Below are 25,893 nucleotides of genomic sequence, written 5' to 3'. Positions count from 1 at the left end.
GAGGTTCAACCCAACTTCTTAAGCTTACAAAAAACTAAAAAGAAAAAAAAGAAAGAAATGTCAGGTTTTGGGTTGGGTTGCCCAAGCCCTCAACCCAAACCCGAACCCGAAAAATACTCAACCTGACCCGACATTTTTTTCTGGTTGAACCCAACCCGAGTTGCACCCCTATTAGCATTCTTCCAAGAACAATCACCGCCTAGTTTAGCAATCTGCTGTTCTTTTTAATCCCTTGGAATCCCAAATGCAATTAACATTGGTATGGTTATATACAACATAACAATGTTCCTCTTTTTTTTATCTTTTCTTATGAACAAATTACTGCACGTTTGGTTACAAAGCCAAACAAAGAAGTAAAACAGTTCTCTTCAACACACAAAAGGCTTACACAAGCCAAAAAATAAAATGAAAAGGAAAGCTAAACAGACGAGCGTTAATTAGGCAGTGCACCAGTATCTTTCCCTTCAGCCGCCGTCTCCATTACAGCCGGTGCACCAGTATCTTTCCCTTCAGCCGCCGTCTCCATTACAGCCGGTGCACCAGTATCTTTCCTTTCAGCCGCCGTCTCCATTACAGCCGCTGAAGCACTTGAAACCTCGGAACTACTGGGTTTACTCTTCTCGTCATTATTGCCTGAAATTGGAGTGCCTACCTTGCTAGAACTAGCACCTGAACCCAGACCATCCGATGGCTGTGAACCATTCAGTGCATGGCAATGTGGGCAATAATAAGTTATGTACGCAAAATCCTCTTTCCTAGCAAGTCCTGCATACAAAAACGCCATGGGAATATTTGTTTGTTTCTGAAAGCAACTACCCCACAAGAGACACAACTGAGCACTCATTGCAGTTAAGATAGAATGCCAAGAAAGAGGTGTCTTAGTTATTTTCTATGTCACAAATATCGTTATCAGGAATTTCTCGGCAAGGGAAAATCTCGGGATATATATATATATATATATATATATATATATATATATATATCAGGAAAAACGATAAAAATAAAATTATTTAAAATATAAAATATATAAAATTTAAGAAAAAATATAAAATAAAAATATCATAAAAATATCAGGATAATATCATGATATTATTGCGAAATTTTATGAGAAAAATGAAAATATCACTATATTTTTAAAATCTCAGGATTAATTTGGGATTTTGTTCTTTTATCAAAATACCGCGATAAGGAGTCCAATTGAATAATCTCCGTCTGGATTCGTTGCGTCGGCTGCTGTCCCGACTTATAATGGTTCTACCTCTCATACCTACGAGGTATAGTGTCCGGTAGGGGGAGGTTCATGCCTTTTAACTCCCTTCCCTAATGCGGGGAGGTTCCTGCCTTTTTCCTCCCTTCCCTAATGCTATTAGTGGGTACTTAAAAACATGATATTTGTGACATAGGTTATTTTAAGATGCAGCTGGCTAAATTATAATATCTACAGCTCAAGTAAAAGATCTATGGTAAGAGACCAAGGGAAAAAGAAAGAACCATTGAAGGATGATATGAATACACTCACCATTGTGCATATGACAGTTGCCACATATGAGTGCGTAGCACTGTGTTGGATCCTCACCCACGAGCATGGCTGCAATACGAGCAATCCATCCTCCATCATTAACAGCTGATCCTTTATGGTGTTTGACAACAACCGCCTGATTTTGTTCAGGAACTTCTGGGTTGTCAAGGCCGTACTCCTGAGGCATTTCCTCGCCGACTTGTTGCATTATGCCACTGCCTGTACTACTATTTCTGGTGTGAAATTGTTTCCGCTTTCGGAGTCCACTAGATTCCACCAGCTCAACATCATTGCTTTTCCCTAAGGACACATTGGATTTAGGCTCATCTCCTAAATATACTTTCAGACCTGACTCAGCACCTAACTTCGATGCCAGGATACTTGCTGCAGCAGCCTTTGCAGCCGGATCTGGGTCATATCTCTGTAATTTATTTTTGGAAGGAAACAATTTATTAATAGTTGCAATCGAATTACTACAACGGGGACAAGACATCCCACTAGACATCTCTCTGTACATGACATTGCCTGCGGTCATTACAAAATACAGGCAGCACACATGGATGTAGTTGCATAGATTCAAATAAACAGCATAGAAGAGAGTTCAATGGTAGATACAAGATACCAGCTTGACACTAAGCAGATCCAGCCAGTCAGGGAAAATCTAACACAAAAGTAAAGGAATCTTTTTATAACCTGAATAAGCTGTTGTGTCAAATAATAGTTTGTTCTCTCTTTAAGCTCATCAATTTTTGCTTGCCTTTCAGCACACAATCTTTCAAGTGTTTTCTGGTCCTTGCGATCACCTGCAGAGATAAACATCATTTTCTCCTTTTGATAATGTCGGATGAGCATAATATTTTAAAAAAAATTGCATTTAAAATTTAAAAACTCATTAAGTTTCAAATGAAGCTTATGTGGATCTTTTTCCAAAATTCAACATTAAATCTACATGAATAAAATAAACTATAAATTCCTAAAACCTGTAATTATAATCAGTCTTGAAGTCTTCTTTACTAGTTTTAATCCGTAACTATATTAACCCTTCTTTCTAAGCTACTATAATTCTACACTTTCTATGTACTTTAAGTTCGCTTCCAATGAGGCTTCCTACACATTTTCTCTTTACTTTCTTTAGAGGTTTTTGCTCCCGCATTTTCTCTTTTCTAAATCCCTTGCTACCCGCGCATCGCTTCTATAGCACTCGCTTCCCACTCTGGCAACTATAACTGAGATTGACTCATGACAAGGTCCCCAATGACATTAATTTGAACTCAAGATTCCATTATTTCATTATAGAATATGCTACCAGGAATGCAATTAAATATTAAAGAACAAATATTTGGACGGAGCATTACCAATATACTATTTCCTTTAACAGCTACTACGGAATTTTTCATTTGAATATGAAAAGTTCTGACACATGATTTTCATACATAATATTATAACTTAATAGACAAGAGTATCCAGAAAGATTATGCAGAAAGATATCAATTCATTGCATCATATTTCATATAGTATATAGAGAACAACAAGGTGATTATGATATTGCAAATATTTCATTTTACATATTTAATACAGGATTATCTAGGCAATTTCACAAAAAAGTCATTTCAAGGCTCAATTTTGTAGGAGAGAACAGACACAGATTTTGTCTGATCATTTAATTCATCTTAGATGGCTGCCCTATCCTAAATAAGTGAGCCACGAAATGGGGCTTTTTGCAAAATTGCCTAGGCAATACCATATAATATTAGTGTGTGTTGTTGTAAATATAATTGATCAATACAAGCTTGGTTTGGAGCAATATCGATTCTTGTTCATTAATTTATAACATTATGTATGTAAACCTTGTGTCATAAGTCATAACTTCTCGTATTTAAATGAAAAATCAGGTGAATCTAATAAGGTTGGGAGCACCATGAAAGCGTTTATGAAATATTTTCTTTATGTCTTTCAAAATTCAAGTACATCAAAAAAATAGTAATTTCTAACCAACTTCATTTTCGTGCCCTCTTTCCCGTGCCTTCTGAAAACACCTTTGTGCTTTCTCCAATGAAGTACTCTAAAGAGTTGGAGGAGTTTGATACACCGGATTTCAAAGATACTAGCAACAGTTTTAATTTTTTCTGAAATTTCCCCAAATCGACCGAAATGTTTCCGTATCCATCCCCACGGAAACAAAATGTCAATGAGTTCCTTCCACGTTATTATTTCTGACCAAAATTCGACCAAAATTCCTAAAATTCCCGAAATTCGACCAAAATAGTCGGAACGACAAAACAATGGAAACATGTTTTTTTTTTTTAAGAAAAATAGAAAGATCAGCATGTGACCAATAATACCTCGTAACTTCGTGGTATTTTCATAGAGTTGGGGTCCTTGGGAAGGAGACTGGTTATTGTAATTTCTTATACTTCATTACATTGCACTTCTTTATCGACTTTACTGTTCAAACATGGGCGAACGCATGTCACTAGGTGTTCAATGTGATTAAGCCATTATGAATGGATTTCTTGTTATGTGATGGTTTCAAGTATGTATTTGTGTTTATTCTAGCATTTCTCAAAGTTTCATATTAAAATTTCATCATTTGCATATGTCCATACGTTTCCGTGATTTTACAAGATTTCCATAAAAATTTCTACTGAAACCAAAATTTTCTGTTTCCATGCCAACCAAAATCGAAACCGAAATTTAAAACCTTGATACCACGATAGATGGAGGGGCTAAGTAGGTTGGGAACGCCGCAGGGTGACGGTCATCAGATCAGGAGCGTAATGGAGCCACACTCCTTGGAAGCTCCTTCCTAAGGAGTGCCAAAACGAAGTTTGAGCGTGGGAGCGGCACACGTACAGGAAGACTTCTAAGGATAATACACATATTTCATTATATATATTTAATATTAGTCTATATGATTGTAAATATATTTGATCAATACAAGCTAGGTTTGGAGCAAAATCGAATCTTATATAACACATCTTTGGCTACGACTCTGCAGGTACTCAATGAGTTGTTTTCCGCAATTCGAAAGGAAAGTGAAAGGAAAATGATAAATGCCCCCTTTTCATCACTTGGGACACCCAGCAGCAGTGTATCAATGACTGCAGAGGGTTGATGTACTTCTCGTCAGAAGGATTCAACGGATTTGATTGCTACGCACACTGCAGTTGGGTGTCCCATGTGATGAAAAGGAGCGCATTTATCATTTCCCAAGTGAAAAGTGAAGTAGACGGAAGTAAATTGAAGAGGAGTAGGTGTGAATTGGACTGAAAGTGAGGATATTTTGTTATCAAAACTGGTGAAAAAGTGAAGCGATGAGAGTGTCATTATCAAAATGAATGTAAATGAGTGCCAATATAAACATTGTGGTCACTGGTCCCTCGAAGTCAGAAATCTCGCTTCTTTCCCTTGCTCATGAAAACACACTTTCCCTTTCTTTCAATACATGATTCAAAAACACCAATTAGTCTACAAAAGCGCCCTTGAGAGCATAGTTAGTAGTAAGGATTTCTAGTCCAACTGAAACTTCATATTTTCAACATGGATTTCCACAGCCTCCCAAGCTAGAGGTCCTAACAATGCAAGAAGAAGCTGATTCTGTCCAGAGCCGATGCTCCCTCACACCCGAGCGGCACAAGGAATATGTAAAGAAAAATACCGTAAAACTAACCTAGAATTAACTTAGAAGATGGATTTTATAAGATATTTAAAGGGTATCTATAATACTCACATAATAAAAATTATAACCACATATTAAAAGCAAAAATCATCACAGTCAAATCAAAGGGAGTTGTAAGTTTAAAACATGATAGTTACTTTTACCGACAGCAGTATTTGATACAAGTAAATACATAGGGTAAAGAGTGTCACAGAATTTAATGCCACTGATAGAAGTCCCTTACATAGTAGCCAGAAACTTCTAGGCAGGATCTCGTTTCCCCTAAAATGCGTTTTGGAAACATGATAAAAATTTGGGGAAACGTTTCCGAAATGCATGGAAAACAAATGAGAAACTTATGTGAAACATGTTTGAAACCTTGAGAAACGTATGGAAAACTAGGAGAAAACGTATGTGAAACGTCTGAGAAACATGTGTGAAACTTACGAAAATCGTTTTGGAAAAAACACACCAAAAGATTGTGGAATAGATATCAAAAAAGGAAAACAATAGCATATAATGCTATGATTTGGTTGACACTTCGAATTTATTGCCGAAACACGTGTCGTGTCTGAAACAACACCCGTGTCTACACATTTCGACACTCCTTTAGACACATTTAAATGTATTGCTAAAGCGTCAGTGACTTTATATATATATATATATATATATATATATATATATATATATATATATATATGAGTGTGGAACTATTTCTAGATTTTTACGGGCTGCCATTTCAGATAGCTCATTTCTATGTTGAAACTCGACACACAAATTCGTGTCCACAAACCATAATTACATGTACTTTCTATTTTAGCCGTGTCCCCGTGTCTAAATTTTTGGAATTTGCCGTGTCCGACATGCGACACTCATGTCGGTGTCCACAAATCATAGATATAATGTAATAAAAAATAAAAATAAGAAATATTCAAATAGAAATTTGAAATTAACAAATTTTAAATTTAAAGAACCATATATTTTGTGTTTTCCTTGCGTTTCAAGTGTTTTCATTTGTGTTTCTTTATCGTGTCTGAAATGTTTCTAATGTGTTTCCTAAGACATTTCTCAATGCATTTCTCATGTGATTTTCTATCATTTTTCCGTTTCTCCTTTCCCCTCTATTTTTACTCTACCTTTCCCGTTTCCATTTCATGTTTCGCTTCTCGAATTCGTTTACCTTTAGAAAATGCGTCCCAACAAATCCAAAATCTTCTTCCTCTCACTTTTTCAAATTAAAATTTGCAGTAGTTTTCCTGCAGAAAATGACTCAATCAACGAATCCAAAATATCCTTCCTCTCTTTTACTTTTTCTAATTAAAATTTTGAATGTACTAGAAGAATCCACTATTAATAAACTGATTCAGGCCCCCATTTGACTGGGTTTGCAGAGGGAGGAAGCCCCTCCTAGGAAGCCCTGACTGTTTGGCATGCTGACTTTCGAAGGAAGCCGCCTTCTACCAAAGATCAAAAACCATGTTTCCAGAAGCTGGTGTTTTTGCGTTTGACATTCCCATGGAAGTCAAGAGTGAGATCTTTCGCCCTTTCTAGGAAAATCGAGGTGTTTTTGCGTTTGACATTCCCAAATGCGCTTCCATGGGAAGTTGCCTTCCCGGGAAGCGTGAAGAAGCCCAGAAACCGGGGCTTCCTGAAAAAGCCCAGCCAAACGGGGCCTTAGGGTACCCTAAACGACTGTGCTCAACTATAAGCCTGACCCCTTGCAAGCCAATGCTAGCACCATAAACAACTAGATCAATTGTAACTTGAGGCTTAGTATATTTGTTTGCATCTTGACAAAGCTCAGATACCTCCAAAGGTCATTTTAGAATGAATGCCTTTGATATTTCTTCAGCTAATATTGGCATTCCATTGCTATTTCTATAAACTTTGACACATGACAATTCCCTCTTCATTGTCAACCTTCTTGCCTTCTGCAAAGTTGACAGAAAAACTAAAATCCAAAGACATCCATTAGCCTATCTTAAACTTCCTATGGCCTTCATGCCATGAATCATGGCTGCCTCATCCTATATTCATTACTCCACCCTCGAGACAACTTTTCTCGTTTTCATTCTGAAAATAAAATTCTGTGGAAGATAAAGGAAAAGAGAAATTAAGACAAATTCGGGTTATTTGGATGATTTGAGATTGTTATGCTCAAAGGCAGGAACTTGGTAAGTGAGAACATCAACAAGTAACATATCCAAATTCTCAACAGCAATTGTTAGATATCACAAGAAAAAGTCAACCAAAAGTAAGGCAAAATATGAAGACCAATTAATAGGGAGAATGCTTAAATGAAGAACAAGATTATATATTTTCAGTACACAACATGGATGAAATTTTAATCTCAGGCCAAACTGTGTAAGCTTCGCTTTTAATACAAATTGACAAAGTCCAAACAACAATCACCACCCACACTGTAAAAATTTTCAACACGATACTCTAGAAAAAATTTAATCCACTTTCATCTTATAATAATTGTATGAAAGTATTTGAAAATGAGAAAAAAAGAGAGAAACTAACAATCATCAGAGTTTCCACTAAAATATTTCTGAAGCACATTTTCCAAAACCAAATTTCCAACCTCTAAAGATACTGATTAAAATCCCAAACAAAACTAATAAGCATTTAACATTCTAAAATATACGACAATTCGAATTTTCAGTGATAAAAGTTAACAATGGCAATAACTGTAACAACCAAAAAAATTGTTAAAAGAAGGTTTTAAGTGTCAATCTTGAATTACCACAACCATAAAAGCAAGTTACTAACTATTCTACTGATGAAGACTTCAACATTTGAAGGAGGAGAAAAAACAATTAAAATTAGGTTTAGAGTTTAAGATAATTACACATCTTTGTGAAGCTTGCGAGTGTCGAATAGATGACAAAAGATATACCCGGCAAGACAAACATAGGCAAAACTCGGATGGCCCTCATCTTCCAATCCAAATCCAATGATCTTGTTGTCATAACAGCATATGCAACTGAAACTACCTGGAAAAAATATAGAAATAGTAAGTAACCTGCGTCAAGCTGAAGATTTGTTCAGTGGCTAAAAGTACTTACAAGAGAATAATTAAAATTGAAACAGTTCTCAAACCCAAAAAGGAAAAAAATGAACACGAGGCATGAGTTTATTCTGTTATAAACTTATAGATAGCGTGGTTTTTCAGAAATATCTGATGTTTACATATAGCAAGAATATGACAGAATGTCAAAATTTATTCGGTACTCAATGTACAAAATATTATCCTTCTAAAGGAGGAGAAGATTTATAAAATACTAGGGAATTCACACTTTAAGGTGAACCAACTTGATCAGGTGGGTATCTTGCTCTGCAAACAAACAAGTCATATGACACTCATTCATGAGAAAATTGAGTTACAGAGGCACAGTATCTCAACTTGCAAACAACTTCATCTAAGGAGCTACTCATGGAATGGATGGATGTCTAGAATATGCCTAACATGTATAAAATATGACGATTAAAATTTCATTGTGTGATATAAAGTGTGTTTCATTTTCAAAAAAAAAGGAAGTCCATGTCTTTCTAGAAAATTTGTTGAAGTTTCCAAAATTATGCAGTCTGTAGCACACATGCAATGCAAGTACTCAGGAGATCTCTTTGGGTGTTCTCTTTGGTTCTACAAAAGCCTTCAAATTATACAAGCCAATAGCATTCTAAATAAATGCATTGTGATAGCGACTTGCGTAATACATGCAACATATTCTACATTTTTTTAGGAGGAATAAGTCCACTATAATCCTTATACCAGATTTGTTATAATCAATGATCGTGGGATTTTCATGTAGGGACCAAACTCGGTACACAGTACACTTGCTAGGTGGGTCACCTCCTAATTAACCGATTTCAACTTTAGGGTTTAGTTTAACGAGCGAATGTGACTTGTATAGCATTGCAACTTTGTTGTTTCTATATGAAGCCATGGAAGTGGAAAGTTTTTAGGTCATAAAATTAACCACATTGACTCTATGCATCGAGCAATCAGACAGTTTAACAGCTTGTGGCTCAAGCATCAAAGCAGCTGCTGATCTAGATTGACTAAACAACTGCACATCATTGTTTGTAGGTCATGCATTAAATGAACCAAATTGCATGGAAGAGAAGCTACATGTTTTCCTTTTTCTTGCACAATTACCTTATTCCGCTTTCCTTACAGACACATCAACTATAAGGAATGTCTTATTCCTCAACTTTTACTTTCACTATACCGCCATTTCTTCTTAGAGAACATTTGAAGAGTTAGGCCAGCTTTTTGTATAGCTTAGGGTGAACAAAGAAGGGACAAGATCATTGATTGATGTCAGAGATAGAGACAATGACCATCAGAAAAGGGCAAGCCCTATAGAGTTTGAAATTCAAATCCAATTCTTCAAGGTCCTTTACTCATCATCTACAAGGGAAACTTCCTGGGAAATCCACTTACATGGAATTCACAGTAAAAGAATATACATCAAAAATGGATATGCTTGATGATTGAATTCATTCAATTAATGTTTTTCTTTTTCCTGCACAGTTACCTTATTCTGCTTTCTTTGCAGACACATCAACTATAAGGGTCTGTTTGATTGTGCAACATAGACTCGGAGCGTAGGGGAATAAGTAGTCCACAGAGAGGAGAAAAGCATTGGATTTGCTTGGAACTTGCCTCGAAGAATAGTGGTAAGTAGTGTCTGGTTGTCAACCTCGTAGAATAGTGGTCGGGGGTGTCATGACCAATATAGAGAGGAGCGAGAAAGATGTGTGTGTGTGTGTGTGTGTGTGTGTGTGTGTGTGTGTGTGTGTGAGAGAGAGAGAGAGAGAGAGAGAGAGAGAGAGAGAGAGAGAGAGAGAGAGAGAGCATCATTCCCAAGAAATCCAAGCAAAATTCCACTTTTTTTGTGTATTTTGGCTTGGATATCATAGGGAGGGGGCGACGGTGACAAATCACCAGACATGCAATTATTAGCCAAGAGACATCCCTGGGAGTCTCCTAGGATGTCAATGCTATATTGGCAACCAAACAAGTGTTTTTGCTGATGTGGCACCAAAATGCCAAGCAAAACCCTAAAGCCAACCCAGCTTTTGTGCAACCAAACACACCCAAGGAATGTCATATTCCTCAACTTATAGTTTCACTATACCACCATTTCTTCTCTCTCTTTTTTTCGAATGGTAAAAGATTTCATTCCAAGAAGTAAAAGACGGAGGAGGTCTATACAAGGAACAATGAGAAAAAAGAACAGAAAATACAGAGACAAGCCCGCATGGGGCAAGAAGAAAGAAGGAGTCAAGGGGGAGGAAATCAAACAACTCCACCTCCGCCCTCGAGACACCCTCTCTAGCTTAATCTATCGGCCACCGCATTGGCCGACCGCCAAACAAGAAAGGAAAGATAAATCAGCTCCACCCACCCTATCTTGGATCTCATTAAAAAAAAGGAGTAAATCTCCAAGGATACGAATGGGAACTCCTAAGCTATCTTATCACTTTAAGTGAGTCCCCTTCAATCACCACTTTATTAAGGTCGATATTTTCAAGTAACTTTATTCCTTGATGAACTGCTCGCAGTTCAGCTTCACTGGCATCCGCTACTCCTATTGGACCTGAAAATGCCCATCTCACTGCTCCTTGCACATCCCTAAGTACTCCCCAATACAAGAAGGGCCAGGATTCCCCAAGCTAAACCCGTCAAAAATAATTTCTCCTTGAAAAGTAACGATTTTCATTAAAAATAAGCAAATTACAGCCCGAGGGGACAAGTTGTCCCCAAAAGAAACACAAGCCTAGTGAGGACCTGCCAAGTACAATAGTTAAGCAAAGGGCAGCCCATTGCACGAGGCTCCCGCCATTGTGAGGTCTGGGGAGGGCTAGATGTACGCAGCCTTACCCCTGCTTTGCAGAGAGGCTGTTTCCGTGACCACCAGGTCACAATAGTTAAGCAAAGCAAACCAAAAACGAAGGACACAAACAAGCCCAAGATAGAGAAGCGGAATATAAGAGCAAGAGACCTATCCGACTCCATCCGATGGAGGATGATTGAGGACCTCAACCGAAGGTGACTCACTCCATCCTTCAGCAAATGATCAGCTTGCTCATTGGCAGATCTTCGCATATGTTGGGTTTGAGGACGAATGACACAAACCAAGTTCCGAATCTAGGCATTAATATTCTCAAGTTTCCACGGACCCCTGCATTTATTTGATGCCCAAGCAATCACGTTTAATGAATCACCTTTATGATGATGGGACCCAACTTGCGATTCGAATACCATCAAAGAGAAAACAATAGAGCCCTAGCTTTGGCTTCATTAGCATCACAAAAAACGGCGGGGCCCGAGAATGACATCAATGTTCTTCCATTAGCATCGTGAATCAATCCTCCAATGCCATCTCTTTGAAATTTAGACCCGTCCCATCAAAATTTAGTTTTAAGAACCTGTGCGCAAGGGGCTCCCAGTCTTGAACAACCTTGGATTCCCATTCTGAATCATAGCAAATCTCCTTCCATCCATACCAAAGATCATGAGCTGACACAAACCTAAAAGGAAGGTAAATTCCTCACCCAAGATACAGTGATGGCAATCACCTTATTGAATAGGAACGTCAATCTCTTTGAATATCCTTTAAAAACCCGTGCATTTTGCTCTTTCCGTAAAACCCATATAGTTGCTAGAAGGGAAACATTCCAAAGGATCTTCCCTTTTTTCCTCCAAGGAACCACCGGCCAACATTCCAACAAATTAATGAGCTAGGCAGGGAAGACCCAAGATATCTCAAATCTAGATAAAATACATGTCCACACTTCTCTTGTCACCTTACAATGCATGAAGATATGTTCCACCGATTCCCCAGCCTCTATACATAGTTCACAATCGCCAACAATCAACATCTCCCGGGCTCTTAAGAACTCAACTGTCTGAATTTTTTCAAGAACCGTGGCCCAACCGAATGCACATACCCTAGGTGGAGATTAGATGCCCGAAACTTTGCCTACTTTGGAAGTAGCAGAGCAAGATATAAGATTATTGTAGAACAACGTGATAGAGAATTCCCTAGCCAAGTTCCAGGTCCAAACACTTTTGTCCGAGCCAAATAGTTTTATGTAACACCCTTCAAGGGTCTCCACGAATCTGCCCACCACCCCAAGTTCCCTATCCAAAAAAGTTCATCAGAAAATTGGCTTCCAAATCACCCTATTATCTCTGTGCTCAAAATAGTCCCTGACCATCACCTCCTTTGAAGAGGCTAAAGCGAATAACTCGGGAAGGATCTCCTTTAGAGGGAGGGAAGAGCACCACTTATAACTTGGGAAAAATACTCTATACCACCATTTCTTCTTAGAAAGCATTTGATGAGTTAGGTCAGCTTTTGTATAGGTCAGGCCCGTCAGGGTGAACAAAGAAGGGCCAAGATCATTAATTGATGTCAGAGATAGATAGAGTCAACGGCCATAAAAAAAAGGCAAAGCCCCATAGAGTTTGATATTCAAATCCAATTCTTCAAGGTCCTTCATTCATCGTCTACAAGGGAAACTTCATGGAAAATCCACTTGAGGATTCCACAGTATAAGAATATTGGAGATAGAGAGACCAAATATCTCTCTCTCTCTCTCTCTCTCTCTCTCTCTCTCTCTCTCTCTCTATATATATATATATATATATATATATATATATATATATATCTGTGTGTGTGGTTTCTTTATTCATTCTTATTTTCATTTTGGTGCAGTAAACACGCATATGTACCACCAGAAGCAATCATCGCTAAGGTGGTTAGTTTGAGCAACTATCTTCTAGGTATGGAAGGGAAATTTCATGATCTAAAAAGGTGCAGCACGCGAATGATATCAACTATTTATGGCATACCAATATCAACCACATACAGAAAAAAATGCTTGAGAAAAAAAATATATTTACCATGAGAGATTAGAAGCAAAATAAATTTACATCATACGCTCTAAGTCTCTAAATCCCTAAAGCTTAATAAGATTACCTTTTTAGTTAGTTTCTAGAGAAGCAAACTTGATAACCAGAGTAAAGCATACCATTGTACAAGCAGCTAAAAATGAAAATAAGTATGATCAAAGACTCACTTCAAGAATCACAGAGAAAATGATAAGATTTCTTGCCGTCCTTCGCCACCTTTGCGCCCTTCTCTTCATCCTTGCATGAACAGAGGCTTCTTCCTTGGAAAGATGTTGCAGTCTCTTCTCAAAATCATCATTGCGTCTTCTAAAGATTCCATTCCAAATGCGAGAAAGAATTCCTCTTTTTTGCTTAGACACTGTTCCACTTTCTTTCTTTAGAACAGTAGTAGATTTCGTTGGAATTTCATTGATAGCTGGGAGCTGATCAGCATTCTCAGCCATTCCTAAAAGCTACACAATGGACATCCCAGAACAAATTTATTAGCTAAAACCCAGAGAAAAAATAAGTACGACAGCTTTTCTTCTCAACCGAAGCAAAGCATATTCTGTAAGGAGTTGAAGAAGGTTTCATCAACAATTAAAAAATGTCTAAACAGCCAGAGGAGCGTTGGGATTAAGTTATTGAGCCAAAGCACCCAGGTAAGATAGAACCCATTAGTATGGAATGTTAGATATTAAACCTGTATTTAGATAATGTTCACTCAAATGTCGTAGGTGGTGTTACTAGTCAGAGTAGAAACAGAGTTAATAGCTGTTTCAGGCAGTTTTCACGGAGAGCTTCAAATGGTTGAAGGAATTAAGATAAGGGCACGTTTGACCAAGGTTGCCAGAGCGGGAATCGAAACGGGAATCGAAAGCGGGAATCGAAGGCTCCCAAAGAAGAATCCTACTAAAGGTTGCCAGAGCGGGAATCGAAACGGGAATCGGAGCGGGAATCGAAGGCTTCCAGGGAAGAATCATGCTTCCTTGCGTTTGGCTACCATGAGTTTTTTTCATGATAAATCAGTGTCTCCAAGTGGAGATGAGGATGAAGTGGCTAAGGCCCTGTTCATTTCAGATTATGACAATGATGGTGAGGGCCCCGACCAATTATTGGCCCAAAATTGTTAATTTTGGGCCAATAATTGGTCGGGGCCCTCGCCATCGGTTGTCACAATCTGAAACGAACAGAGCCTAAAAATCAGTGAACAATTTTTTCCTTTATTTTAGCCACTTCTCTTGCTCATCTCGATCGTGCCATCTCAATCTCTCACCTTCTCCCACTGCCCTACCCCTCTCTTAACACTTGGGGCACGTTTAGCTACCATGAAATCTTTGTCATAATAAACTGGCGCCTCCAAGTGGTGAGAGAGGGGTTGGGCAGGTGAGGTAGCTAAAAATCAGGAAACAAAAAACTCTACTGAAAATCCGATCGACTGTTTACTGATTTTTTGCCGCTTTTCATCACCGGAGACACTAGTTTTCTGTTTTTTGTTTCCTGATTTTTAGCCACTTCACCCTCATCTCCACTTAGAGACCCCCAATTTATCATGAAAAAAAAAATTCATGGTAGCCAACCATGCCCTTGGGGATGCCGATTTATCATGAAAAAGAAATGCCATGCTACCAGACATGGCCTAAGCGAGAAGGATAAAATTGAGGCTTGAAATAGGAAAACGGAAAAAAGGCATTGAACCTTGCGATCAAAGATGAAAACCACCAGCCAGTAAAATCTCAAAAAATCAAAAACTTCGTACCAGAAAGCAGACGAAGAGCAAGAGAGAAACAAAGTTCAAATTAACAAGCTAAAGGAAGAAAGGGCAATAACCTGCAAGATAAAGGAAATGTGGAGAAGACAACAGATTCGAGACTCACCAGGCTTTAATCAGGATCTAAACCAAATACAAAGAACAGATCCTCAAATTACCAAGTAGGCAATCAGAATATCGACTAAAGAGTGCGACGAAACAAAAAAGGCGAATTTAAATGCAAGAAGGTAGTCCTTTGGATTTCCCATTTTCCTGTATTTTTAATTCTATTTAACTCTTACAAAAATAATGATATCTATCTAGATCTATAATGTGAGAGATGCTAAAACAATTTAAAAAAAATAGGCGATAGGGTAGACGAACTGAGGGTTTGAATTTAGACTTGAATTGACTCCAATAAATCTAAGGCTCTGGTTCATATATCTTCACCAAAATTAATAACTATTTAGGGCTGAATATGGAACATAATATATATATACCTATTTTATTATCGTCTTCGAAATTGGTGGTATGAATACAGCCTAAACACTAGCATATAATCATCACTCGTTTCAAATCGAAACCCTAAGTTTCAACTTCTTTATAGGCAAATTAGGTATACATCTTGAAACCATGATATCCACAAAAAAAAACTAAGAGAAGACAAACCTGAGGAGTTTTCTCTGGATCTGGAGAACAAACTTCCTTTAAGATTTTGTTTTTCTTCTCTTCGTGCTCTTAGCGCCTAAATCAAAGAATTCTTTTTTTCTTTTATTTTGTTCTTTGACCTTCTCACGAAGAAAGGAGGTAGGAGCCCTCGATGGAGGAAGACGATGCGCGCATTAAAATGGGAGTGTAACGAGGGATCGTGGGAAAACATGGGTGGTCCCCGTGTCTGGTTGGGTAGGGTTGAGGATTGTCCTCAACCCGACGCAACCCGACCCCGGGAACCTATTTTTCAACCGATTCCGAACCCGACCCGAATTCCAACCCAAAGAGGTTCAACCCAACCTGAGGAACCCTTTTTTTCCAACAAGAACCTGACCTGAACCGAGTTCAACCCGATCCAACCTGAGTTTTTAAGCTTATAAAAAACAAAAAGGGGGATTGCTAGCTTCCATCGCAAAATCAGACCAGCCACCTCGTTAATGAAGACAACAGATATTGTCTCCATTCACAAGGTGGCTGGTCTAGGTGCAATAGACCAGCCGCGAAAACCCTTTTGCGATGGACCTTAGCAAATCCCAAAAAAAAAATCATTAAAAAAGTTGGGTTTCACTCGAGTCAGGTTGCCCAAACCCTCAACCTGAACCCAACTCGATCTCAACCAAGGTTGGGAAAACTCAACCCGGACCCAAACTGGCTTTTTTTCGGGTTGAACCCAACCCAAGTTGCACTCGTAAGATGAAGTCTTCTAATTTGCTTTATTTGTAAAATGAGTCATCTAGTTTCACAATTTGCAAATGGAGTAATCACATTTGAATGAATTTTGCAAATCCACTCCACTCATAATTTTTTTGAATAATAGCTGAAAAATTATTACAAAAAAAATACGAGATGGTCAAAATACACAAGATGAACAAAGAGATAACCTGCTAGCTCTCCAAAATTACAAGAAATCAAGAGGGAAGGGAATCATATAATGCTAGTGAATATTTAGAAACACCATACCTCGCTAGACTATCTACCATCGAGTTAGCGGATCTTCTCAGATGCTAAAACACTTTAGGTGATGAACCAATCCGGTCAAGCATTTAGTCAAAAAACCTATCAAATCTCCAGGGATGATTATGTGATCCTTTAAACCGGTGAATCACATTTAAGGAGCCTCCTTCCACCACCAAGGGAGCCATTACATTTTGTCCCACTGGTCTTGGACCCTGCTGAACCGACCGGACTTCTGCTTCCGACACATCTGCTACTCCAATGGACCCTGCGAAGGCCCAAATAACCTCACCCAAATCGTTTCTCAAGACACCTCCAATGCCTGCCGAACCGGAATTTCCCAAGCTTGAACAATCAAAGAACAACTTGAAATAACCAAGAGGATGAGGGTCCCACCACTTTACACCTCATGTTTTGATGGGATGGGGCCCACCATTTTACAATTCATGCTTTGATGTGGTGGGAGACTTTAATGTTTTGATATGGTGGGTCCCACAGTATAACACGAGCCTATGCATAAAGTGAGTCCACTATTTTACACATGCTTCGGTGGGAGAGTCGCGTTAATTTATCTTTTCAAATATATTAGGACATTTTTTGTCTTTTCACGAGTAAAATTATCGACCATGGTTTGGTCACAAATTTATAGCATGACCTGACTTGCAAAATTCCCTCAAATGTGCTGACTCTATTTACAAACGATCAAACTAGAAGACTCTTTTTGCAAATAAAGTAAATTATTAGAAGACTTCTTCTGCCAAAAACACCCTTATATATGTATATTTCTTTTCTTTTCCTTCTAATTTTAGTGGTAGAAAATATTTATAATTAGGCAAAATAGTCATTACAAAATCCTAGTAGATCAATGCTTACATACCCAATTAAAAAACCTTGCACCTCTTGCGGCACCCCTTACTTCTCTAGACATGTTTGGCGACAATGAAAATTAAATTATGAAATATTTGTTTACTCGAGATGCCTTTTGCGAAGGACCCTAGCAAATCCCTAATTTATTTATAGTTATCGAATACTTATATTTTTAAGCTCTAGGACTTTTCACCCTAAAAAAATTTAATCATAAAGCATACATTGTTCAGACGAATAATGATCGCAGAAGCTCTGGCACTTTCCTATAATACATTCGTTAGCTATAAGGGATTTTAAATGTATGAGATTCATAAGCCTTCCTTCGCTTTGAACAAGTGTGAGCTCATTCAAAAGAAATTTCCTTTGGGGCATTAGAATAAGAGAGGGGTGGAAAAACAGTGCTTTACTCCTAGATGTCCAGTCAGGTACTGCGCCTCAACGCATTTCAGGGAGAACCAGCTAGCTCTGGGTTTGAGAGGGGGGGGGATTTTATCTGTTTTTTGTGTGGTGAGGCTCATCATTTTACACCATATTTTGATAAAGTGGGCCCCGATAGCTCCACTCAAACCCATGCATAGGGTGGGGCCCACCATTTTACATCATGTTTTGATGGGGTGGGCCAAAAATGCAAGCAAATACTAATATATATGCATGTAAGATCACATGCACGTAATTTTCAAGGATATCCAAAGAAGCCCCTAGAGTTATCCTTGGAAAGGGAGAAAAGCTTAGCTTCAGAGTAGTTGCATGTGCCTCATGAAAGAGTGTATGAAAAGGTTTCAATAGTTTAATTTTCTTGGGCAAGGAGGAATTCTTTTCTTGCGTTGGGTACAGGTTCGTTCCTTGAAATGAAAATAGAGCCTGGTAGCTAAACAGGTAGTAGCCCGGGGTTTCTTTTCTTGCGCTTGGTACAGTAAACATTTGATTTGGATTTCTCACTTTTGCAGCCCTTTTTGCACTGTGATTTGGATCCGGATCCGATCAAATCCTTCAATTTCCAAATTAGCTACTAATAGTGAAAAAAAGCAAAATTTCAAATATGCTGTGAAAATAAGCACTGCTTGAGGATAAATTCACCCCTTTAACATTTTTCTATATCAGCTCTCCAGCAATAATTGTCAAGGGGTCCAAAAAGTCCAACTCAGCACGCATGGGCACATGGTAGGACCCACAACCCACGTGCCACACATTGAAAATGAGTTATCCACCGCTGGTTTAAACTCATTATCCAGAGATTCTATATGGTGTAAGCCCTTATAGTCCCGTATTTCTCAAAAAGTACTGTCCGGACTCCACTATAGGATGATCCAAATGGTCCATGTGATGGGCCACAACGATAATAGGTTATGCCCAAAAAACCATTTCTATAGGATGATCCCAGCCCTCCGATCTATGAGGAACTGCATATTGTGGAAACCTCTATAGATCGGAGGTCTAGGATCATCCGATGGAAACAATTTTTGGGTAGCAACCTATTTACATTGTGTTCCATCACATGGACGGTTTGGATCATCCTATGATTTGGTTCGTACAGTACTTCTTGAAAAATACGGGACTATAAGGGCTTACACCATATAAAATCTCCATTATCCATATTCTCTTTTTCAAAAAATCTATAATTTTCTTTGCTTTTAGGGATTTGCGAAAAGCCATTTCGCGGCTCCTTTTGCTGCAAAGAACAACCACATTGGCTCACTTTTTACCAGATTTTGTCTTATTCATTTGGATGTAACTATGTAAGATTGCGTTTGCACAGGTGTAAAAAAAAAAAAATGGGCCCCACGCCATCTAAACTTTGAGGTAAATGATGGGTCCCACTGTCCGCATGGTGAAGATGGAGGGCCCATTCATATGTGTAAAATGATGCCCCCACCGCGCCCCTCCCCCCATATGCATGGGTTTGGAATAGACCTGGCAAACGGGGCGGGGCGGGGCGGATTTGGCCCGACCCGTACGGGTCCGGGTCAAACGGGCCGGGTCAAAGTGACCCGGAAAATTCTACGGGTCATCGACATTGGACCCGCACCCGGCACGTACGGGCCGGGTCGACCCACGGGTCACCCGGATTTTTGACTTAATTTTTAAGAGTTTTTTTTTATTTAGGGATTTGCTAGCCACCTTCTCCTGGGCTATTTTTCGGCTTGTAGCCCCTCCTTTGCTGCAAAGATTGGGTGAAGTACAGTCTGGGGCAAAGGTGGCTAGCAATAAAGAAAATAAAGAGAAGTAATCATTACGGATTTTTGAAAGAATTTGTAAGTTTGAAATGAAAAATTACCGCAAAAAGGTCAAAAGTAAAAAAATTACATATAAAATATGACAATTACCGAGAAAACTACGGAAAAAAGTAAAACAATATGACAATTATAAGAAAAAAACCATCTTTTGCACTTTTCTACGGGCACCCGCGGGTCCACCCGACCCGGCCCACTTTTGACGGGCCGGGTGGACCCGCGGGTCAATTTCTAACGGGTCACCAATAGGTGACCCGGACCCGTAAATTTACGGGCGGGCCGGGTGGACCCGCGGGTCCGGGTCACTTTTTGCCGGGTCTAGTTTGGAATAGGGTTGCAACTCAGGTCGGGTGGGTCGGGTTTTCCAAAACCCTAACCTCTACCCCATAATTATCTCGGGTCAGGTGTAATTTTTTACAAGAAAATCGGAGATTACTCAACCCGACCCTACCCAAGATAGTTTCTCAAGTTGGGTCGGGGTCGAGTTTTCATTTTTTTTTAGTGTAGGATAGTGACTAATTTTAAAGCTTGTAGGAAAAAAAAAAAAAAAAATCTTCAAACCAAAAATTTCTAAATTCATGTCATCAAGTGTCTAACTTGAAGAAGGACGCTATATTTTCACATAACAGACATGATGACCTCAATGAAAACAATTGTATCAATATATTGTAAAATAATTTTCTATGTTATCCAAGAGATATTTAAGAAAGTCACAGTGCACCCATATGAGTCGAGTCCGGTTTTGGTTTTTTTTTTTCTTTAATCCTTAATTAAAGGGGCAATTTCTATTTAAGGCGGGGAACTTAATGTCGGCAACAATTTCATCTTCAGCGGCAAATTAAATTTCGGCAAACTCAAATTGAAAGCTATAAACGATTTTGTAGGGTGGAAAAACATTTCCAAAAAACATTTCTTGAAAAAAAGATGAATGAAAACGGAAAGAAACATGCTTAGTGTGACCGAGAAATTATATGGTGACCGACCGTGAAATCACAAGGGCAAAGAGAGAGAAAAACCTGCCACCTTGATTTTAGATCCAAAGAAAAGTAAAAAAAAGGGGGCTTTTGATGGATTTAAAATCAAGCGAGGTGGTGTTTTCTCTCTCCAACCTTTACATGTAAAGGTCGCCCATCATATAAAATCTCACCATAACCATAACTATAAGTCTATAACCTATATATATATATATATATATATATATATATATATATATAGAGAGAGAGAGAGAGAGAGAGAGAGAGAGAGAGAGAGAGAAGTGTAGCTACACGTATGTGTAGCTAACTTAGCTACACCGACGACTTAAAATACAATGGGCCTCACATTGTTTGGGTGATGCAAACCATTCATTTGACGGGCTCTCACATAAATAGGGTGTGCCCAAAAAATCCACTCCTTAAGATCATCCCAACCCTATGATTTTTGGAGGCAAAAATGGACGTGTAAAAAACTTCACAAATCTGTCCATTTTTGCCTTCACAGTTTGAAGGGTTGGGATCATCCAATGGAGCTGATTTTTTTGGCACACCCTATCGATGTGAGGGCCTATCAAATGAATGGTTTGGATCACCCAAACAATGTGAGCCCACTGTATTTTAAGCCGTCGGTGTGTGTAGCTTCACTTAACTAATATAGGTGCGGTCGAGGGCCCAACACATGGGTCCCACATTTTTTGTGCTGATCAAAACCATTCATTTGCAAGGCCCCATCATAAATAGGGTGTGTACAAAAAATCAGGTCCATTGGATCATCCTAACCTCTCCCACAAATGGATGGGTTAGGATAATCCTATGGAGCTGATTTTTTGTACATACCCCATCTATGTAAGGGCCTTTCAAATGAATGCTTTGGATCATCCTAGGAAAGTGGGCCCATATGAGTTTGGGGCCCTCGACCGCACCTAAGCTTGGTGCGGTCGACCGCACAATCATTTTTCTCTATATGTATCTACTACAATACAATATAGGAACTCGGAAAAGGGAATTTCTTTTTTATCTCCCGAATTTTCTCCTCCGTTCTCTCTCATATGGTTTACCTTTATGCCCCTTAAAAATTCAAATTCATAAGATTTGTAATGACCTTACGTATCCTCACCGATTTCACACACGTCCCTCCCATCTCTCTCTAATACGTGTCCGTGTTCCTCTCTCTCTTCGTCAGATATATTTTGATTTAGGTCTTCTCAGTTCCCCTTTCTCTCTCTCTCCCTAATATGTGAGGCCCCTCCCTCTCCCTCTGTCATCCTTGCAAACCCTTACCTCCGTTTGTACAGAACCCTGTAACTAAAAACCCTTCAAGACCTCCAGCTAGGCGTCCTTTTTTTTCTGCATAAATTAAATTTGATTATAAATGTCAGGCCTTCTGTTCTTCTTCATCATCATCATCTACTTCTTCCTTTTCAGAAATTTGTTAGGTTAAATTTAATTTTATTGTAGATGTGAAGAGAATTTAAAAATGTGTGTCTGTTGTTTTTTTAAATTTCAAATTGACTCACGAGTTCCACATTTCTTGACATTGCTGTCAGTAGAATATCAGATTTTCATTGACTGTATAAACCTGTATTTTGCCTCTAATGACTCTTTATTGATGCTTTTTGTCCTACCCTTTCTATGTTCCAGATTTCTCGATGTTGCTGTGAGTAGAACATAAGATTTTCAGTTTATAAAGTGGTATTTTGGGATTGCTTAGAGTAATATAAGGAGAATTACGAAGTCAGAATTGTTGATCGAAGGTATGTTTATTTCATTAATTTGTTTTGTTTAACTTCTGAAGCGATTCAAGCATTTCTTGCTTAATCTAATTTGAGTGTGTTTTGCTTTCATTATATGTTCTCATTCTAAATTTGAATGATATTAATAAATTTGAATTCATGGGATATGGGTCTGTGGTTTCATAAATTCTACTTTTTCCTTTTCAGAAGCTGGTTTTGTAAATTGTTTTTTTAAAAATTTGTTTGGTTAAATTAAATTTCAATGATTATGTAGATTTGAATATATTTGTCTTCTATTTTCATGTATTTACACCGTTCAATTAATGGAAAATATATTATTTTTTATTTCTAATCTAACTATATGGATCCACACAAGTGCATTTATGTGGATGTGTCGGTTTCTGATATGAGACTTGGTTCTAGCATGAAACATGTGCTTCTCTTCTCTTCTCTTTTTTCTTTTTGTAGTGTCCTTCTCATTGTTTTAGCAAATGCGTCTTCTAGTGAACTTTGTGAAGACGTCTCAAGGGTTTAGTTAGAAAGGCCGATTCAAGCATGTACCTAGGCCTTATGTTCTTCTTCTTAAACTTAATCCTTTTCACAAATTGGTTTCAGAAAATACTTATTTATCTGTTTAGATAAATTGAATTCGAAGGTAGATGTCAAGATAATTTAGAACTCAGTCTATCTATGTTTTTTAGGGCTTCTGTTTTCCTTCTACTACTTTTTCCTTTTTAGGCCTTTTGCTCAGCTTCTTCTTCGTCCTCTACTTTTTCCTTTTCACAATTTGGTTTCACAAATTAGTTTTTCAATTTGTTTGGTTGAATTGAATTGCATTATAAATGTGCAGAGAATTTAGAACTATGTACTTTTCAAAGAGAACTCTGTCTGTGTTTTTTTTTTTTAAAAAAAATTTGATACCTGCTCACAATATGGTAGTCCTTCCCTGTTTTAGAAACAACAGGAAACTTAAGTGTTTCATATGTGGATGCAAGCTCACCCTGTCTCTGGATGTGTTTCTTTGCACTATATTTCAAGCGATGCTTCAGCCAGCACAGTTACAACATGATAATCAGGTATATGTTGTATTTAAAAAGAGTGTGGTCTATGAAACTCGGGTTTTTAAATACTTAAATTAGCGAACAATTGTTTGGCTCGGTGATTCCCACCGATTTTCCACTGTTTTTTATATGATTTAAACATGCCTTCTTTTTTTATTGGTCATTTGAAATCTACTCATAAATTGGAACTATTCACTTCTAGAAAAATAGCACTAATTCACTATGCATCCTTTTCTTTTCCCGTCTTTCTACGACCCCTTTTAGTTGCCTTAATTAACTGATTGCTCTTTTCATCTATCACTTTTCTCCATTCTTTTCCACTTTGCTTTTATTGATATTTGACACATCTTTATGTCCATTCAAGATGCAAGGTTAGATCTTAAATGCCACACCATTTGATCTCTTATTTCACTGTTGTCATGCAATTCAAGGCATCTGTCCCAAATTTCACGCAAATATGTCTTTGATCCATCTAAACTTTGGCTATCTTGGTAAAATCATATGAAAAAAGTGAAAATGTAGAAATTTCATAACAAAAACCCCCGTGTACTGATGAGGTTTTCAACTGAGAAAATTATCACAGTTTCTGCTATTCTTCTCACATATTTATAACCACTATGGTTCCCAGGTCTGTTCTTTTTTCATGGCTCTCTCTCTCTCAGCGGGCTCATGACACGAGCACTAGGGATGATTTAGTTTTGTCTCATAATGTTGTCAACAAAGCCATCTCTCCAATTGAGATTATTGTGTCTTTTTGAAGACAGAATCTATCAAAATTGGTAGTTAGTGGTAGATAGATCATAGGTGTATTTGTTTATTATTAGTAAAGAGTATTATAATCTTCTGTTACTTGCCATTTCGAGTGTTCGATAAAATGGCACACTGTTTTCCCTTCAAACTTACATTATGATGCTTTCAACAAAATGCACAATTTGCTTCTGACCCAAAAATAATCTTCTCCATTGAAAAGGTCGATATATATATATATATATATATATATATATATATATATATATATAATCTATGATTTAGTATTTTCAAAGCATAACTAAGTTATTGAAAACATTGGTCAGATTAATGAATGTATCTCCTTTTTCGCATGTACTTTGCTTTACTGTTATCTCTCTATTATCGTTGCAACAACATTACCTTGATATAACTTTGTTTACCAGTGATCAATAAGCTCCAATATAATTGTTTGTATGACTGACTCTTTCAGTCGAAAGGCATCAGCATCAAATCTTAAACCAAGTTATATTTTTGCCTTTTCTCGTTTGGAAGTCATATTTCTACTGTCCACTATATAATTTGATTTCTGCTCAGGTTATGCAAAATGCAAGTACCGAGCAAAAGGGTATATGATAAGATAATGCTGCTTACATGAAGTATGTCCACTTGGGAAATTCTCATGTCCTTCTCTAATGACAGGATCCTCTCCATGACAATTAACATTACCTGTGACATTATTGTATGCCTGTGGAAGTTAGATATCAATTAGTACCCTTTTCAAGAATGCTGAATATTAAATATGTCAACATTAAAGGACGATGACATAGCACCTCCTTTGTTGGATGATGCACCCCCTCTTTATTGTTCTTATGCCACTTATATGATGTATTACAAAATGAATAAAATGGCATTTAAAAATCTCTCTCTCTCTCTCTCTCTCTCTCTCTCTCTCTCTCTCTCTCTCTCTCTCTCAGTTCATGTGGGAAAATCAAGAACTATATTTTAAAGATAGACCAATAAAAACTGGGTAGAAATGAAAAAAAGAGGGTGTGGGGGGATTTAAAATATCAACCCCCTAAATAAGGCAAAAAATAAAGATTTAAGAACTACTAATCAAAGAAAGTGCAATTATTTCCATGAACCTACTTCCATTCCCTCAGGAAAACAAGGCCAAAAGAAGTCTGGTCGAGGTCGACCAACAGCTTCCTTGATTGCATTCCTTATAACCCCTGTTAATAGTGCAGAAAACAAAAGGCCTGCTCTTGCAAACAATAGTCATGTTAGCAGCTCAAATTTTAAATGTTCCTTAAATTCATAGTAAAAAAAGTTACTTATTCATAGTAAGGCTATGAATATCAAAACAATAATTACCTAAAATCGCATGGTGCAGATCATAGACATCTTTTCTACGAAAGTAGAAAGCTATGATAATGGCAACTGGCAGAACTACTGAAATCATCTGATTTATCAGGGTAAAAATGGAATAAATGACACCTTTTACGAGAGATCAATATGTACATGAGGCATCCAAGTCCTTTAAATGATAATGTCACTGCACATATAATATAGATAAACCTAATGGAACTGCCCAAGATGGCACGGTGTTGCTTTTGAGAGGGTATTTAAGGTCATCCATAATTTCCTTCCCAACGAAGCAGTAAAATGGATGAATAACATTCAGAACTCCATATATAAGTGCAAGTAGAATAAGTGTAAGCCAATCGTGCATGTGTGACCTTGCCACTTTGATTCCATGGGATTTTATTGTGTGAGCATAAACTGAATTTCTCTCAT

The 25,893-nt window shown here is 37.8% G+C and overlaps 1 protein-coding gene and 1 pseudogene across 3 annotated transcripts; both read right to left on the bottom strand.

The window, feature by feature from the left end:
• Positions 1–265: 265 nt before the first annotated feature.
• LOC143854227 (uncharacterized protein At2g24330-like) lies at positions 266–15,885 on the bottom strand. Of its 3 annotated transcripts, none has more exons than XM_077364080.1 (7): positions 15,509–15,883; positions 14,920–14,983; positions 13,278–13,562; positions 8,032–8,176; positions 2,213–2,322; positions 1,520–1,940; positions 266–765 (listed from the first exon to the last, which is right to left on the bottom strand). In XM_077364080.1, exons 3-7 carry the CDS (start codon positions 13,551–13,553, stop codon positions 434–436), a joined length of 1,284 nt encoding a protein of 427 aa, XP_077220195.1. In that variant the 5' UTR covers positions 13,554–13,562; positions 14,920–14,983; positions 15,509–15,883; the 3' UTR covers positions 266–433. The 3 variants fall into 3 exon arrangements, with proteins under 3 accessions (XP_077220195.1, XP_077220194.1, XP_077220196.1); XM_077364079.1 differs by lacking the exon at positions 14,920–14,983 and having other exon boundaries at positions 15,509–15,581; positions 15,613–15,625; XM_077364081.1 differs by lacking the exon at positions 14,920–14,983 and having other exon boundaries at positions 8,080–8,176; positions 15,509–15,885.
• An 8,809-nt stretch (positions 15,886–24,694) lies between these two features.
• Positions 24,695–25,893, bottom strand: LOC143853746 (lipid phosphate phosphatase 2-like; annotated as a pseudogene).

This window comes from Tasmannia lanceolata, unplaced genomic scaffold (assembly GCF_043159265.1).
Source record: "Tasmannia lanceolata isolate RefF3 unplaced genomic scaffold, GAP_Taslan_0.1 ptg000020l, whole genome shotgun sequence".
NCBI classification, from domain to species: domain Eukaryota; kingdom Viridiplantae; phylum Streptophyta; class Magnoliopsida; order Canellales; family Winteraceae; genus Tasmannia; species Tasmannia lanceolata.
This window is presented reverse-complemented; position numbering and strand designations above follow the sequence as displayed.